Below are 18,933 nucleotides of genomic sequence, written 5' to 3'. Positions count from 1 at the left end.
TAAATAATAATAATGATAATGGGCAAGTAACATTAACCAACAACAGTCGAAGATAAAAGCACTCAGTGTGTCTTGGATTAACTGTAAATAAGCGTTCGATTTAAATAAATTGAGACATGCATCAACTGGTGAAACTTGCTTGCGGGGCATCCATTTTTTTGTTTGAGCCCAAGTGAAATAGCGTGGTATTTGTGAATAGAGTAATGTTCTTGCAAAGGCACCAAAATCATCCGTACTACTACACAATTAAAAAAATGCAGTGAGTGTAGATTTAGGTGGATTTGTACCACGATCAATCACTGTCTCGTTCGTGAAAAATACACGCTGACCGTTTTCAAGATGGACGGCTAACTGAACAGCTGCTGGATCCCGTTCATGAATTAGAAAACCGAAGATACGTCAAGCAGCTTCATTGGAACTGATGTACCGACCAATTTGGTAGAGCGTAATTTCACCGTTTTTGTTCATTGGAGGAGCATTTACATTAGTAAATGAGTTTTTACTCTAAACACAGCCATATCACTGGCTTTATGGACATACTTATATATTTGATGTTCTTCACAGAACTGCAAAACGCAACATTTATATGAGCATTGTATGTCTTGCTTAGCAGAGGCGAATACGGCACCACCCGCCATTGTCCCCTATTATCGGGATTTCTTCGACGATATATTGGATATCCGTCGGTATTTGTTATAGTATCATTAGTGAAATCTTTTGAAAAAATTTTAGTACATTTTCCATCTGCCATGCCAGGCGAAGACGAAGAAACGAAGTGGATGTAATGCTCGATGTACTTGTTGGCGTAGTTACATAAAATATTAAGAAAAAAATTTTTGTTTTTCAAAAATATAAACAAAATTTATGTCAAAAAATTAAAAAATTTTTTGTTAAAGCAATAAAGATATTTTTGCTGGGTAGGGACTCCCTAATCACTTTAGCGGTATGAAAAATAGATAGTAGCCGATTCTCAGACCTACTGAATACACATATAAAATTTGGTAAAAATCGGTAAAGCCATTTCGGAGGAGTACGGTAACTAACATTGTGACATGGAAATTTTATATGTAAGACCGCAAACAGACATCGTTTGGCCTTGTGACTTATTGATGGTCTTTGCAAATGCCAATCTAATAAAAAATTGAACACATTTGAATTAAATTGGCTTGTCCGTGAGAATCTTTGAATTCGTGGCAATAAAACTTTTTCTTTTCGGAACTTGCCAATCAAAATGGTGGCTTCGATAATGTTTTTCATCAATTTTTTAATTACCAATCGCGTACTATTGCATAGCCGTGGTGGGTTCAAATTCCGAAGTAAAATAATCGGTGATCCAACTTTCAGTCGTAAAATGTGTGGTGGCATGCCTGGCAAATCCAGTGAGTTTAAAAACTCTGCTGGATAGTTCACAACTTCGTTGGTATCACAAACTGTATCGATCGATTTGTATGATATTAAGTCGCCTGGCAATGTCTGTATTATCTTGAAGTTTAATTCATCAACGTCCACGTTTTTTTGCTGCTAATGGCTCTTTCTGCCAGCCACCCATGATTTATGAGAGCATTTTGGGAATCAACGATAGTGTAGAAATTAGGGGGCAGCTTTATGAATTTAGTATTTTCATAGACAACTTTTCATATCATAGCAAGTTTTCTTTTTAAAAATATAAAAAAATTTATGTCAAAAAAATAAAAAAATTTTTATTAAAGCAATAAAGATATTTTTGCTGGATAGGGACACCCTAATCACTTTAGCGGTATGAAAAATAGATAGTAGCCGATTCCCAGACCTACTGAATACGCATATAAAATTTGGTAAAAATCGGTAAAGCCGTTTCGGAGGAGTACGGTAACTAACATTTAGACAATGTTAATTTTATATATAAGATATATATAAAATATATATTTCATATTTTCTATGGAGTTTTACATATATATACATATATTATACATATACAGAGACACTTATATTAATATATACCTATCTAATATTTTACAATAACGACTTAAAATATGTCAAGAAAATATAATTTAATATTTTTTATTTTAAAGTATATAATATTATACTATTTAATCCTTTAATATCCTTTAATATTATTCTTTGATTAAGAAAGAAGTTATTTGATGGCACTACAGTATGTTTTCTATTTCTGATCTTAATCCTTGAATGTTAGAAAAATTATCTTTATAAAATGTTTATATTGAATACTTATCAACGCCGTGAATAAAGTATTCAAAAATCTATAGTATAAACCAGGGTTCGTATTTCCTCACTCATGAGCAGTTCAGGCTCATGAGCAAGAGCCAATTCTTATGTGAGCCCAAAATTGGCTCATGAGCGTGAGCCCATAATTGGCTCATATTGAAGAGCCGCTCACCAGCGTGAGCCTTCAAGTTGCTCATATTGAAGAGCTGCTCATGAGGGCTCACGACACGAAAGCTCACGAGCTCAACTGTTTAATAAAAAGCGATTTATTAGTTTATTTGCTTTATTTATTTTTATAAACGTTATATGTGAAAATATATAATTTCATATTAAAACAATATAATGAAACAATAATTTGAATTTGAAAAACAAATTTATAAAATATTATTTTCCACAAATAAACAGTAAAAATATATTTGTTGCTTATTGTTTATTTTAGGAACTTTGATTATTTCCATATTTTAGTTAGTTTAGAGGTATTAATATTTTTAATCCTTTTTAATGACATGTTTTCACAAAAAAAAATAATAGCAAAATCTTAAATTGGGCGCATGAGATCTCATGAGCCGCAGCTCATACTTTCTCACGAGCGTGAGCCCATTTATAACTTAATGGTGGCTCTTGCTCGTGAGCGTGAGCTCTGTAGCTGGGCTCGCACGTGAGCGTGAGCCATCGTATGAAAAGAGTTTTTTGCCGGCTCATGAGCCATGAGCAGAATGTGCCGAAATGAGCTGCTCATGGGTACGCAAATACGAACTCTGGTATAAACTCTCTATATTGCCGGCATTTTGTTAGTACACAAATCTAAATACATGTTAAATGCATATCGGAAAGTTTTAAAATAAACATCACTAATTACAGAGCAAGCTTACAAAAAGGAGATCACATGTTTTAAATAGTGATTTTAGGTTCCAAAGTCAAAGATGGCAACAACAGTCATAACAATTTGGAACAACCTAACTAAATTTTCTTGGTGTTCAAAAAAGTCAATCGACTAATGAAACCGGGCTTTTATCACATTTCATTTATTCACGATAATGAGCTCCTTTAAGGTGATATATAAAAATACTTATTGCAATCACTATATAATTAAAATAGCGAAAGGAATTTAATACGTATATTATAACATTATTCTAATTAAGATAATTAAGTGTCCATAAGTCACCATGCGAGTAGTGAAATTGGAAAAAAATGAATTTTGAAATAGAAGTTCAGATTTGTTGACATCACATTTTCATATTTTTAAATAAAACATTTACCAAGGTTTCCAGTGATATTCTGAATAAACTAATATACTAAGTATAAAAGAATATTTTAAAGTGTAATAAATTGATTATAATCAATTTTTAATATATAGAATTTTCTGCTTAGGGTTATATACATAATAAATCTCCGCTAGTCCGAATATTCGGTAATTCTGATTCTCTCGTACAATACAAAATTAAAAAATGCAAAATTTCTATTATGAATCTTGTAGTCAGGATCGTTTATTATTCCTTAATTCGGATCATCAACTTAGATGTGATGATAGCATTAGACTACTTTTTGTCGTATATATGACTACACCTGATCCTAGCTATTCTATAGGTGGTTAAATTTCTCCACCTTTCCTTTCTTCACCTTGTCATGCGCTCGTCTAAGAGTTTATGTATCTGTTTCAGAGGCTTTAGCAATAGCATTGCGACTATCATATTTCCCACTATGTCTTTATGACCAGGAATCCCGTACATATAAAGTCTGCGGTTGGAGATCAGTCTGGCTATACATTTCTTCCATTCTGAAACATTTTTGGATGATGACCAGTATGATTTAATTGCTTTAATAGTTGCTTGACTAACCATAAAGAAATTTATGCAGTAGTATGTTGTTTCATCCATACACACGTGCTCTGCTGCAATAATCGGGAAGTTTAAACGGCATTCTTAAACTCAACTTCCGTTTTCATCTTTGTTCCGTCTGTAAAAACATTTATGGTGTTGCATTTTGATACTATGCCTTTTTTCCATTATTCATTTTAAATAATAGATTTTATTATTTCTCCAACTGATAACCTAAATCTCAAGAAAATGCTATTCTATTGTCTTCCCAGAACCAATCAAAGAACAATAATTTTTATCAATATTTAAAATAATATTATATACACAATTATAAATTTTTAAAATGATCTGTGTTGTGACTATTCATATATATGATGCAAGATACAATTTCAAGATAGAATTTATACTTTTAAATGCTTTCTTTTTTTCATTGTTATTTATTGTAAAACAACGTAAATAATGTAAAGGCATACAAGATATTACAAAATTAAGACCCTATGTCCAAATAAAATCATCCATATCATGCACAAAAGTAATTAAATCAGATATTAAATATGTCACATTGCATATAAAACTACAAAAAAAACTTCTTTACAGTTTAAATAGACAAAAGTCAATGAGCCAGCTAACAGCTCTAAAATAATAATTAAAAAAGTTTAGAAAATTCACTTTGTAAATATAAGCAACGTGCAGTGTGCTATTAAGAATGTCACTGTGCATATAAAATTACGAAAAAAACTTCTTTACAGTTTAAATAGACAAAAGTCAACGAGCCAGCTAACAGTTCTAAAATAATAATTAAAAAAGTATAGAAAATCCGCCTTCTAAATATAAGCATAAATTTTTGAAGAAAAATTTGAATAAACTTTTGTAATGTTAAAAATACGATTTTAAGTAATTAAAAAAAAAAGACATATAGAAATATTAAATAAAAATTTAGTAGAGTACATTTAAAACATACATATGGACATCTTAATAAAAATAATATTACGGTGCTATCTTTGGCATAAGTAAACACTTTTCAAAATTCTAATTTCGGTAAATAATTTAAAATAAAGCATGACAGTTTTATTTCATTTTTACTTATTTTAGGTTAACATTTTGAAATGAAAATTTATGAGATTTTATTTTTAAATCGGAGAAATGACGACTTCCGTGTTGCACTATGCGATTGACAGCGCAGCTAGAAAAAACGAACCTCATTTAGTCGAGCAAGAAAATCGTCATCGTCTGTTTCGAGCGTTTGGCTGAAGTAACTATCTCTGAAATGCATTCCCGAAAATACCACGTCTTCTTAGCAGAACTCATAAATTTTTATTACCAAATCATTTCTTCAGTGACTTCAGATTATTGAAAATTTTAATTATTTGTGCTTTTAAGTTAGGGAATTAGGTCAGAATTTGACGAAATTCATCTAAAACATTTGCTGCTTATCGCAAGCGTGTCAGAGATACAAATAAAATATTTCTTAGTAAAAAAAAAACATGCTTTTCATTTTGGAATGGTGTGCATAATTACATATAAAGAAATAGGTTTTTATTATTGTAATTATTCAAAAATATATAATTTAAATTATCTTAAAGATAAAAGGAAAACAAAAATGATTTTGCAACTTTAAACCTCAGTGAGGGAAGCGAACCGAATAATTTCAAAATCTTTTAAATATCTATTTAGTTGCAAAGAGATGATCTATTGGTGAAATATGTACTACCAAAAACAAATAATTATTATGTATGTAAAATACTAGGTATTCTAGAAAATATTTAGTGTTTTCCAAAGCACTTTACAGTAAAGTAAGTTATGCGGATGTGAGCACCAAAACTAAATTACAGAATTTACGAAAAACTGAATATTTATATCTCCTATGATCTCCTATACATCATACAGTGCCTTATACACACTATATATTATACATTAATCAAGTTTATTATATAAATGATATAATTAGTTATGAATAAACAAAAATGCAAAGAAGTGTGAAGTTTGTACACGCAACTCCATTCGGTGAAATATCTATGGTAAAATTGGCTCACAATATCCGAGGCAGGCGGTATGGGAGGCGCGAGTATCTGCAATACAATAAAATATATGTATTTTCAATTATAATTTACGCTTTCATGCACATACGGGTAGTTAGTATGCAATAGACAGATGAATAATGGAAAATATAATTTAAATTTATTAATTAATATTTTCCAAAAAGAATTAATCCAGAACATATTTTTCAGCGAAGCGTAATGCATTTGCTTGTGAAAATACTCCATGTTTATCTCTGCAAAAAAATTATTTAACGCTGATAATTTGTACAATATCTAAAAATCTTTATTATTATTTATTAATTTCAAATAAATAACTTTTCAGTAAATTTGTAAAGATTTTAATTGTGTTATGGTATATGGCACTGCGACCGACGAGTTTATTTTGCCCCCTTCTGTTGCGTCGATAAAAAGTAGTTTATAACCTACTTTAAAGAGTTTTATTGTCTCTTTTGTAAGGGTATACATTCCCAGGAGTCTATTCCGTATGTGCATTAAGACAGGACATTCTAACAGCACATGTGTGGCCGACTTTTCATTCTCCTCGTTGAATCTACAGTTTGCATTCATATATATATTTTGTTGAAGTTATAAAGAAAACTTTTAATAAAAGTTATATCTATAAATTTAATATCTTTTATCTGCAGTTTCAGTTCTTTACCTAGGTGAAAAGTATCCTCATTTTTTAAATTCAGTATGATTTTTGTTATAGCAATAATATAAATAATTTAAAATTTACAGATAAATTAGTTACGAAAGCTATACATTATTGAACCTCGTTATTAAGATATTTACACTTTTTTTATTGATATATATAACTATTTTAAATAATTTTTAGTCTTTCAATAAAAAAAAACGAGAGACTATAAACCTTGATTTGATTTTATATAAGCCATGATTTGATATCTGCAGGAATAATGCAGCTAACCTCGTTGCAGATAAGGAGTAAATACTTAATACTTGGAACAAAGAATTCAGTGAAATTATATATTCAATTATATTATATATATATATGCAACACTGAAGTATCTTTTTTAGAGTTTTCAACAATTTTATTTAAATTTGGAGTTCCAGAGTTGAAGCTCCTTTTTATCCTAAATCTTTAAATCTCTATCAATAAAAGGTTACAATTCAAATATTGTAAATTGTAAATAAAAATTTTAAGATATAAAAATTTTTTATCTTCAGTAACTTACTACCAATAAATAGATAAACGTTTTTACCATAAAAATCCTTTACGAATCTCTTTAACCCAGTTTCTTTAAAAAAGAATTTTCTTGAAACGATTTTTTTCTTCAGGACAATTTTAAGAAATTTTTGAAACACCCCTACTTTTGATGGGGAAGAAAGGGAGTTTGAGAAAGAACATCTTAAGTAGAATCGTTTATCTATTCGTTCATAGCAAGTTTGCTGGAAAAAAAAACAAAAATTCGACTTACAGAATGCAATTTCCTATATTCCCATCGGCACGGAACAAAGTTTGTGTTCGAGTAATAAAGAAATTCGAGTTAAAGAAGTTCGAGTTATGAAAGCAGAATTGTATGTAATTTGCTCTCTAAAACCTTGGTGCACTATTTTTGATTCGAGTTATAGAAGTTCGAGTTATGGATGTTTGACTGTATAACATATAACAAAGACCGAAACAATTTGTATTGTTATAATGGTAATTTAAATACACTTTATTCTAAACATTTATGACATAGTAATGATTTATATAATCTGTTAATTTTCTATCGGATTCGTTTTAATTATCTTCATTATCAATACATATTTTATTCAAAAGTTCAATTATTTCATTAGAATTAACGAAAACATAGTTCATTTCATATAGTGTATTATAGTATAAAGACTATAATGTGTATATATATTTAAAGCGAATCATCTCTCATATTATCTTAAAAAGATCCATAATTCCAAATGTTAAAAAAGATGCCATTTTTTTATATAAATAATTAAACACATATTACTTCTTTATAGTACCAAAATATGAAGACACTTCGTAATATAAACTATTTTTTATATTATTTTTGAGTAGAATAGATTTATTTTAAATGGGATGAAAACTCTTAAAGAAATGTGTTTAATAAAGAACCCTTTTAGTTTTTCCTAGGATGCATAATTTACACATGACAGTCACAATAATCCTTAAAGGATGTAGTGTCGTGGTAACTAGTTCTCAACCCTTTCAAAATCTATCTATACATGACAGATATATATTAACCTCAGAGCTGTCTTCAATGGCAAGTAAACATTTACAGATTTAATCAAAATGCGTTTAGGTTAATTTTTCCCTCTCCAGCAATTTCAGATAGTAAAATTATTGAAACCAATTTCTCTTTTATTACAAATATTTTTGTTATAAATTTTTAACAAAAAAATTGTGTTAATTTTTTTCACAATTTATTGTACTTACATAGAAAATCGTACGAAAAGTAAAAGCCCTGTCATCTTCTGATGGCCAATAGCATTAATGAAATAATGGTTAATGTCGAAGATGATTTGAGTTGATGGCTCGTAAATACGTTAACCTTAATGTGGTCGTCGGCATTTTAGTATATTGTATAACTGATTAATTTCGTTCACAAATGCAATGCACATTTACGTAGACACAAAAGATACTAAGTATAGATACTATAAGCAATACGTGAGTGCAATTGCAAAGCGTTAAGTGTGACGTATTTAGTCGCAATTAAAACTTTTTCTTTTGTTAGCATTTATGGTTATTGACTTGTGTTTAACTGCATGCAAAACTTATTTTGAAAAATTAAAAACAATCTTTATAAAAAAAAAATAACCATATTTTATATCAGATACTTCAACTCTAAAAAAGTTAGATACATCTGCTCGAAAAAGCTATTTAGTTCAATAAATGTGATCTCCAATGGACGTATTATTCCAAAAAACAAAATTTACTTACAATTATTAAAAATATAAATTTATAAATTTTATAAATTTTTTATAATGTAGAAATATGAATACGAAATCTTTAATCTCTGGTATTATTACAGATCAATTGATCATAAGTCTGCAGACTGCAGTATAATTTCTACCCATTGAATGGAGTTAAGAACTGACTGAGATAATAATTTTGTATAATGTTAAATATGAATTTAATAATCTCTGGTACAGATTATTTGATCATAAATCGGCAGACAGCAGTATACTTTCTACCCATTGAATGGAGTTAAGCTCTGACTGAGATAATATGATAATCTTAGTCAATGATGTTCTAAAGATATAAAGCTCTTATATATGCATTTGTAATAAATAACATATTTAATTATAAATAAAGCATGTATGAATAAAGAACAAAATATGACAAAAAAACTAACTTCCCTGATGTGAAATTCAGACTGCTTTATTGTTTAGTAAAACAGTTATTCCATTTCTAACCAACAAAGATATATTATTTTTAAATCGACAAAATCAATATTTTTAGTGATAATAAAACAACTGTTCAACATTTTTTGATTATGTGATATATACGTTAATAAAAACAATTGCAGCTAAAAACAATGCACGTAGACTAGTAGAATATGATTCAAAAGAACAATTAATAAAAACTTAAACCAACTAGATAACCATTGTTTATGTTTTAAACGAGGTTACGTTGTCAGCACAGAAGATATATATAAGTTTCTCTGACATTTACGTGTAATGTTTCTATAATTTACTCATTTACTTATTACCTCACTATCTCCTACTAGAGCATAGAGCCTCCACTATCGATCTAAATCGTATTCTGTTTGTTCTGATGGCATCATTCTATGTATATCCGGCATCATCAATTTCTTTACCGACAGTACGACGCAATATTCTGACGGAACTGCCCTGTGGATTCTACTGCAATACCTGCCTAGGTACGTGGTTTACCGGTCTTACGTTTTCGGATTACATATGTACCTTGCGATAGGGTTGGCCAGATTCTACAAGTTCATATTGGAAATTCTCTCTGACCAACCGTATTTTAAGAATGCGACGCATACATTTGTTAATAAAGACTTGTAGGCAATTATGTATTTACCTAAAACTCTTTTACATTTCACACACATAAAAAATTGATTCAATGTTTGAGTTCAACAGGTGCAGGTATGTTGTCAGAGTTATTTGACTGGACTGTCAGAGATTCGAGAGTTAATTAAAAGCAGCTTTTGCCATACTTAAGCGTGCTACTACATCTTTGTCTGCATCACTTTTATTTATAACATTGCTTCCAAGGTAGTGTGTATATTTTACACATTCTATATTAATACCATCGGAGATATTTTTCGTTAAACCCGATGATCACACAATGTTTTAGTCACTTTTTGAAACTTTGATTTTTTTCGCGCATGTATTTAAGCCAGTTATCTTGGTATTTGTGCTTAAGGGTTACATATTGTACTGCTAAACTAAGCTTACGTAACTAAGTTTTGTCAGGATACTTCAGATCTTTTAATTTTTCAAAAGAAAAAACTTTTTATTCGAGTTTCTTATAATTGCATCTATTGTCAAATAAAAGCATGGAAGTATTCAATCCTAACGGATACCATTATTCTCGTCAAACGGACCTGATCCAGCATTCAAAAATTTTTTTTTATGGATGTAATTAGTTTCAAACGTTTTGTTAATTTTAACTTCGAGAACAGAAAAAAGTCACTCGGATTACTAAGTACGAATAGTGCTTTGTAGATGACATGCGTTAACTATTTTGCCAAAAACTCTTGCAGTGATATTATTTATAAATTTCAAATTCTTTATACACTGAATAATAATATAACTATATAATAACTGAATAATACTTTGCTGTGAGAGATTACGCATGTGGATGCTAGGTACAAATATTATTTAGGGGCCGGTAGTATATTAGAAATAAATAATTTTGTTGACCAATATAGAAAACAAAGATTTTTCAATTTAAAATTATTTGCATTAATGGATACCTAAAGTAATTGTTTTAAAACCTAATTTTAATCGCTGAGACTTTGTGTACACTAAACTACACAATCCTACACAATACACAATCCTCACGCCTAAAGAAAACGTCAAGAAGTAACTATTCACTCATTAAGAACGACAACTTTATATTCACAAGATAAACTCTATTCTTGGCTTATAGCTTGGCGTTACTCTAAACTATAGGCCTTTTCGGTGGCTCGCAAGTACGGCAAAAAATGCATGTTGGCCTATGTTGGCCACGCGAGTCATTGGCATCACTGTCAAATGTTTTGTTTTGACAAACAGCAAATTTTGTATATGTGCATATAAATCAAATATATTTATATAAAAATATTATAAAATTAAAATGAACACGGAATCAAAAGGAATGGTAAGAATATTGGAAATTTAAAAATAAAACACTAAGATAAGTAAATTTTTGTAGGTACTGACGATGTTGGGAGAAGAAAGCAACGTTTTGCAGCGGCCGAGGGATGCAAGTTATTTCACGAATTTTTTAAATGTTATGAATGTTCGTGTCAAGTAGCACTCTAGAAAACACTTCGTTTCCTTTGTGGTCCATAGTTTGCGTGTATTTCTATAAAAAAATTTTTTAGAAAAACTTCAAAAATTATGTTTGTTTATTAATTTTACGTATGTAAACTACAAATTAAATGAAATAAAATAAATGTTACTTGGTAATAACTAACATAATAAAAAATTCAATGTGCTTAATACTTACGATTTCTCCATTCTTATTATTTCTTCGTTACTTTTCAAGATTTTTCAAATTTTTGAATTCTGTTTGAATTTTTATTTCCTCAATTTTTGACATTTGATTGCACTATTCGTTGGAATTTTCAATGAAGGTTCACAATAGTTCGCTTATTGCGTTGGTAACATTTTTTTTTTTACTGGCCGATGTGGTTGGCCCGCATAACTATGCTGGCCGAGGTAGAGAAAATAGTGTTGTTGTTTTGCATACATTGCGGCCAGTATAGGCCTGCATAGGCCAACAACTTGCTGTTTTTTGCCGTACTTGCGAGCCACCGAATACGCCTTATATTAGTTGAATTTAAGATCATGTCTTATAAAAAAACTATTAGAACACGTATTTGACATAAATAAATGTCAAATAAACATAAGTAAATAAAACAAACGGTTAATACTTTGCACTTGCATTTTAACGGGTTTCATGAATCAAAAGTAAATCCAAGAATGAATGAAAAGTTTGACGCCAAGTGTATCCACTGTCGACAGATTAATATAATGTATAATATTTATAATATAATATATTTTTAGTAAAAATTTAAAACCGCAAAATTTTAAAAAATATATACACCACACAATATAACTTATATTTCATAATATACAATGATAATATATATACATAGATATATACATAGATAGATTTAAGTACTTCGTCACACTGTAACACAAGTAAAAAGCTAACACAATGAATAATCGTGCACTCACTAAAGCTAATACAATAAAATTTAGAAATATTACTAAAACAATAATGTCATATTCTAATATTATTTTATTATTATGAAATTATACCAATTTCACTAATAATTACACAAAGCCCTATAAAGCTTTGTGAACGAAGTCCAGAAGATCTAGAGAAGAACTCCTAATCTGTTCTGGAGACTGAAATTCGATATTTCTTCTATGCGTTATTAAAAGTGTAGAGTCACAAAGAATATGCATAGTAGTTTCTTATTCATATAGTAGTCAAATTCTAATAAACAATCTTTAGATTTTTGTAAAAATATAAAAACTCGAGCATATCAAAACACCAAAAATTTTATTAATAAGATACTATTTCATATGGATGATGAAAGTTCCTCACATCTGCTGTGTTACGGTCCAGCGTATGCGCCGTTTCTTTTGACTATGCTCACAGGCTCAAGGATCTTGACCAGCTCTGGAACCTTCCTTTAAGGAACATTCTAGGCTTTGGCAAAGGTTCTTATACGGCAATTAATGGAATTATAGGCGTAAGTGGATCATTAGTATCACCGGTATAATCAACTTACTATTTTATATTAATCGAAATTCAAACGTAAAGCAATGATTACGTTTAGAATAGTTTTTACTATTGCATAAATTTCAGTACTTATTGAATTGCTCGTCTATTGAAATAATGTCAATAATAAAAAAAAATTGTGTCTACTTTTTATCTAAAATTGCTTATTTCTGATATCAGAAAGTTAAATAAACTTATACAAATGATATATTTTCACAGTGTATTAAATAAAAAATATTATAATATCATAGTTAGAACAAAGGGTATTACTTATGTAATTAATTACCTTTTTCTTTTACCACACTCCAGTACTTTAAGCCTTTCCCATCCCTCGTCGGTTTTGACCCACGCTTCACCTGGTGAACGCCAATCTTTTGAAATGAATGGCATCGTAATTTTTTTCTTTGTTATTTAACTTATTAATCCAAATCGCGTTGAAGATAATCCGTAAATTGTTTCTGTATTTTTGATTAAATATAATTTCGAAGTGTGTTATATTATTGAATATTATTTAGTTCAGAAATTTTATAGGACGGCTGCAATCTCTGCAATTATATTGATATAATAATATTAAAAATAATATTTATAATAAAAACATACATACTACTATAAACTACTATATATAATTAATAACTTTTATATAAATATAAATTATTAAACATACAGTAACACTTAGCTCAATAGTTTAAATTCAAACTTTTTTTCCGGTACCTTCAGAATTTAAGACTGTAAAATAGGTACCCATTGAGAATGACGCTAAGTAGATAAGTTAAGCATATTCTGAACTAGAAGAATTAATCCGAACTACCAAATTTTTCCCAAAATGTTTTTTTATTAATTTTAATAAATTAATAAATACATAATATAATTTCTTTTGAATAGGTCAAGTATAAAAAATATTCGAAATTTTAAATACAACAAAATGACATACATATTTAGGTCGTGTGCGAGTTAGGCTAAGTTGCGTTCTAAATGAGGGAAATACTAAGTTGTGCCGATAATGTAGTGATGTGTCGATACGTGTTGATAAATGGCTAAATGTGTGCAGTGCAAAAAATCCCAAAAAATCTCCCATTTGGTTTAGCATCAACTTAGCCTAACTCGCACACGTCCTTAAATGACATTTCAAATTACTATCGCAGTAACTTATATTCACAAAATATTCATCTCGCCCGTGCGACTCGTGGAGTAATATTAGCGTGACTTCCTCAGTACTACGTTCCTAGATTAGGTTCTATACATAAGAAAGAATATATAAATCAAGCAACAAATAATATCTCTACAAACAGAATAGTATTAAAATTTAACAATTAAAAATTAAAATATAATTAAATAATTAAATTATTCTATAGCTAGTTTATGATTTCGTTCTAATATAAACACAGCAAGTGAAAACTTTCACAGCCAATTAACAATATATACAGCCAATATATGAACTTAAAAGTCAAGTATGACTTTGGTTCAGTTGGTTAAGAGCACTGACTCTGAGCTTAAAATTTGGCAGGACACGAGTTCGATTCCTGGCACTTGCACTCTCAAAAAATTATTTACGAATAATTAAATATACGAAATAATTCCAAGACCAGATGATGGATATTTGGCAATACTCGAAAAAGCTGTATGGTCAGCCAGAAATTCAATTAATTAAAATAATATAAAATCGGAGTATTTTATATAAGAGATATAAAATCTCTTTATATCGGAGTAATCTTTAAATTGTGAACAGTCACAGTTTAATGTAACATAATTATGGATTTCGTCTCCTAGGCCTTGACATAAACGGATCATAAGAAAAAAGTAAAAAAAACAATCAGCTAGAGAAGTTTGTCCTAGAAATGACTAGTTTCAGTCTTAATGCGAGCAATTTAATTAAAATTTATGACGAGGGCTTTATTTGAAAAGATATGGACAGCTCACACACAGGATATTTTCTTTATGTAAAACCATCGCCAAATTTATACATATGTAGATATATATATGTATATATATATATATGGTTATATATTTATTTGGCTAATTTATAAATTATTTTATTTTGGTTTAAACGAAGTCACTACCAAATAAATTCACATCACATCATAGCAATGATTTTTAAAATTATTGATGAAACTGACCCTGCGTTTCTATAGACCCTGTATCGAAATAAAAACATATTCATTGTGGTCTGCATTACTTAAACAATTGAAATTACCTATTGAAAATCAATATTTAACATTATTTTAATCTTTATAACTTCATAAAAATTTCAAATTGTTTATTAAATAAATTATGCATTCAGGTTTCATTTTGCTTCCTGTAATTTCTTAACGAAATACAAAGCTTCGTAAATCAGGCTAAAAGCTGGAAGATATTCAAACAACTTGAATGTAATATTTCACAATATATGCGAATATAAACAAAATCACAAAATGAAAAAAAGCCATAAAAAAAACAAAACAAAGTAGTTCGTATTGTTAGGAAGAGCGAACAGGGGGGAGCAACACACAGTGCTGGTAATGTAACACTGGGTACACAGCTGATTTCTGCATTATTGTTTTCTTATGGCGTTGTTGTTGTTGTTGTTTTTACACTTACTTTTTTGCTTTGCTTTTTGTTTTCGTAGCAAATAGGAAAAAAGTTTTCCTTTAATTAACGACGTAAAAATAATATTTATTATAATTATATTGTGTATTTTTCGGAAAATTAGTTGAAAACGTTTTAAATTTTACTTGAATTTTATTTATAAAACTTTTTTTTATAAAATTCGATTCACTAAACTTTTTTTAACTGGTTTTACTTTTAAAATCAATGTTTTTTTGTTTATTTGCAAAAACAAACCACAATAGAAATTTTATTTTGTTACAATATATGGCAGTATACAAACAAAACAACAATTAATTAATGATTTTTTTAATTTCATCTCTTTATTATACACTTCTGCTACTAAACGAGAACCGAACTTTAAACCAATGCTCCACACTCGTCGAGCCACAGAAGTGAACTGAATTCTGCATTTGCTTTATGGAAACCAATTTTCTTATTTGGGGAAAACGACAACAAAATATAAACAGAAACAACATTAGTTGTTGAATGCAGTGTTAAGACAGTGGCGGAGCAAAACTACTGAACATTGTTACACTAATATTTAGCTATAAAAAATAATTTATAATTGAAGCTTTAATTTAAAGCCTTTTAGAAGAAAAAAAATTAAATATATAATAAGAAAATATATTTATTTTAGTTTTTAAAATTCGCAGTTTGTTTAGTAAAAATTAGTGAATATCCAACTGTGCAGTAGTGTTAAACTTATATTATTTGACTACAGATGGTGCTGTGCCAATTAATAAACTTGTCATATAACAGCTGTCATTCGATAACGCAATATTTTCTTTAGTTTCATGCGGTGAACTAACATTTGTTAAATTTTTTATCAAATAAATTGCTATAAAAGCAAATAATGTCCGCGCCGGAACCACCTAAAGTGAAATACGCCGAAAAAGCACTCAAATTGGATAAGGCTCAGTTGGAGTTCATGAAAATAATTGAAGAACAAAACATAGCAAGAGTAACGAAATTGCAGCGTGTTCGGCGTAATAATTTGCTCACAGCTGGTGTTCTAGGAGTTTCTGTTTTAGGAATATACGCGTATTCCATGCTCTCAGTGCAACAGGAAAAATTCCTGGACGATTTTGAAGAACCAAAAAAAGTTTCTAATTAAAATACTTATCTTAACGTTATTTCTTAAGTTTTCTAATTGTAAGTGTTGTGTAACAAAATCTAAAAGAATATTTTTACACAAAGAATACTGCATGCTAAATAAATAATTAAGTAAGTATATAAAATATTTTTATTTAGCACTATATTAATTATATATTTATAAGGTACACAATGTCTACCGCTACAGCACGCGTTCTCAGTAGTGGATTGCGCTTACCACCTTTACCAACCATTCGTGATCTTGTTAAGCTCTACAAATTGCAAGCAATTAAGCAATTGAGTCAAAATTTTCTAATGGACGAGCGTTTAACAGATAAAATCGTTAAATGTGCAGGCGATATACAGGATAGAGATATTGTATTAGAAGTTGGACCTGGACCAGGTGGCATTACGCGCTCTATAATACGTCGCCAACCACAACGTCTAATACTTGTAGAAAAAGATATACGATTTCTTCCCACGCTGGAATTACTGAAAGATTGTGCATCACCGCTGAATATAAATATAGATATTCACAATAATGATATATTGAAATTTAACGTTGAGGAAGCGGTAACCGATCTTACACGACGTTTGCATCTCATTGGTAATCTTCCGTTTTCTATATCAACACGTTTGCTTATTAATTGGTTCAAGGATTTGTCATTACGTCGCGGTGCTTTTCGACGATACGACACATGTATGACGTTAACATTTCAAAAAGAAGTAGCTGAACGCATTTGTGCACCTACGGGACATGAACAACGTTGTCGTTTATCAGTTATGTCTCAAATTTGGACGAGGCCAGTTATGAAGTTTTTAATACCAGGTAAAGCGTTTGTCCCCAAGCCAGAAGTTGACGTTGGCGTAGTTAAGCTGATACCATTAAAAACGCCTAAAACAGATTTACCATTTGATTTGGTTGAAAAAGTTATGAGACATATATTTCACATGAGACAAAAATATTGTCGTCGTGGCTACGCAACTTTATTTCCACCAGATAATCGTGAAGAAGTTACAAATGAACTATTTAAGCTAGCTGATGTTAAGGATACCTTACGTCCATTTGAGCTAACTCTTGATGAATGTTTACGTCTAGCGACAGTATATTCCAATTTTATTAACGATCATCCAACTATTGCAAACTATAACTTCCGTGGACCCAAAAATCTTCGAGATATTAGTTTCACTATGTAATATGTATTCTTTGTGATGGTATTTTACAAAATCACTTATTTTATTGTTTAAGAAAAAACTTCGTTATTTTTAAATATATTATAAAAAAAACTTTATTTCTTTACGTTTGTTTCACAATTTGTAAATGGAATGGTTCATATTACTTAAATTCTAATTTACTATTAAATGATAAAGAGCTGTAATAATTATTCGATATATTGGACGGCATATACGAAAACCTTTATTCGAAAAAACATGGACGGAAGATTGGCGAATATACTTTTTAGATATTTTATCTTAGATATGAATGGTTTGCAGCTTTTCTAAGATTTAAATACTATTTACTATAATTATCAGGGATCGTGACAGTTATCATTCACATTTTAAAATAAAACATAAAAAATAATAATTAAATTTGCTTTATATTATATTCATCAAAAATAATTATTATCATATACCTTTTATTTATGCATTTAATACATTTTGTATGAAATAACAAAAACAACTTGCTTATATGAAAAATGTATTTTATAATATCGTTTTTAAATATATTTGGCAGACCAGTGTGAGTTATATTTTGATTTCAAAAATAAGAGTTATTCTTGAGTTTTATATTTTTAAAGCAAAAATAATAATAAATTTTTATTACGATCAAAATTTATTTAGTTTTTATATATTTTTAAACCCGGCTTAGGTCGTTTATTTAACACATCACTTTATGAAAATGTTTTTTTAAATAAAATAAATAATTACACTTTTTAAATAGTGTTAAATATTTAGTTATATTTAATTTTTATTAAAAAATTTAAAAAATTATTTTAATTACAGATATTTCGGTCTACTTCGTAGACAATCTTCAATGCATAAACAAAGAATAAACAAAAAAAGAAATTACATATTTAAATACATGTAAATAAACATATATCCAAAACAAAAAACCAAAAATGTCTCTCTCTTTGAAATGAAATTCAAAAGGAACATTTTTTTAAAGTGAACAAACAATGGAGGATAAATTATAATTTTAAATTTATTAATTATATATTAAATTAATAAAACATAAAAAAAAAACATTTTCATA

At 29.0% G+C, this 18,933-nt stretch overlaps 2 protein-coding genes and 1 long non-coding RNA gene across 3 annotated transcripts; 2 read left to right on the top strand and 1 right to left on the bottom strand.

The window, feature by feature from the left end:
- Positions 1-11,380: 11,380 nt before the first annotated feature.
- On the bottom strand, positions 11,381-15,681 carry LOC119672911. Its single transcript, XR_005251969.1, has 3 exons — positions 15,579-15,681; positions 13,291-13,549; positions 11,381-11,573 (listed from the first exon to the last, which is right to left on the bottom strand). It is a non-coding gene; the product is annotated as an uncharacterized LOC119672911 (long non-coding RNA).
- A 737-nt stretch (positions 15,682-16,418) lies between these two features.
- Positions 16,419-16,712, top strand: LOC119668866 (cytochrome c oxidase assembly factor 3, mitochondrial). The gene has a single exon (XM_038078537.1). The coding sequence runs from the start codon at positions 16,441-16,443 to the stop codon at positions 16,699-16,701; it is 261 nt and encodes an 86-aa protein (XP_037934465.1). The 5' UTR covers positions 16,419-16,440; the 3' UTR covers positions 16,702-16,712.
- Positions 16,713-16,718: 6 nt separating this feature from the next.
- Positions 16,719-17,971, top strand: LOC119668865 (dimethyladenosine transferase 1, mitochondrial). Its single transcript, XM_038078536.1, has 2 exons — positions 16,719-16,811; positions 16,865-17,971. The coding sequence occupies exon 2, from the start codon at positions 16,872-16,874 to the stop codon at positions 17,874-17,876; it is 1,005 nt and encodes a 334-aa protein (XP_037934464.1). The 5' UTR covers positions 16,719-16,811; positions 16,865-16,871; the 3' UTR covers positions 17,877-17,971.
- Positions 17,972-18,933: the final 962 nt, after the last annotated feature.

The sequence above is a fragment of the Teleopsis dalmanni genome, chromosome 1 (assembly GCF_002237135.1).
Source record: "Teleopsis dalmanni isolate 2A chromosome 1, ASM223713v2, whole genome shotgun sequence".
Lineage (NCBI taxonomy): Eukaryota > Metazoa > Arthropoda > Insecta > Diptera > Diopsidae > Teleopsis > Teleopsis dalmanni.
The sequence above is the reverse complement of the archived record's forward strand: the minus strand, read 5'-3'. Positions and strand labels throughout refer to the sequence as shown.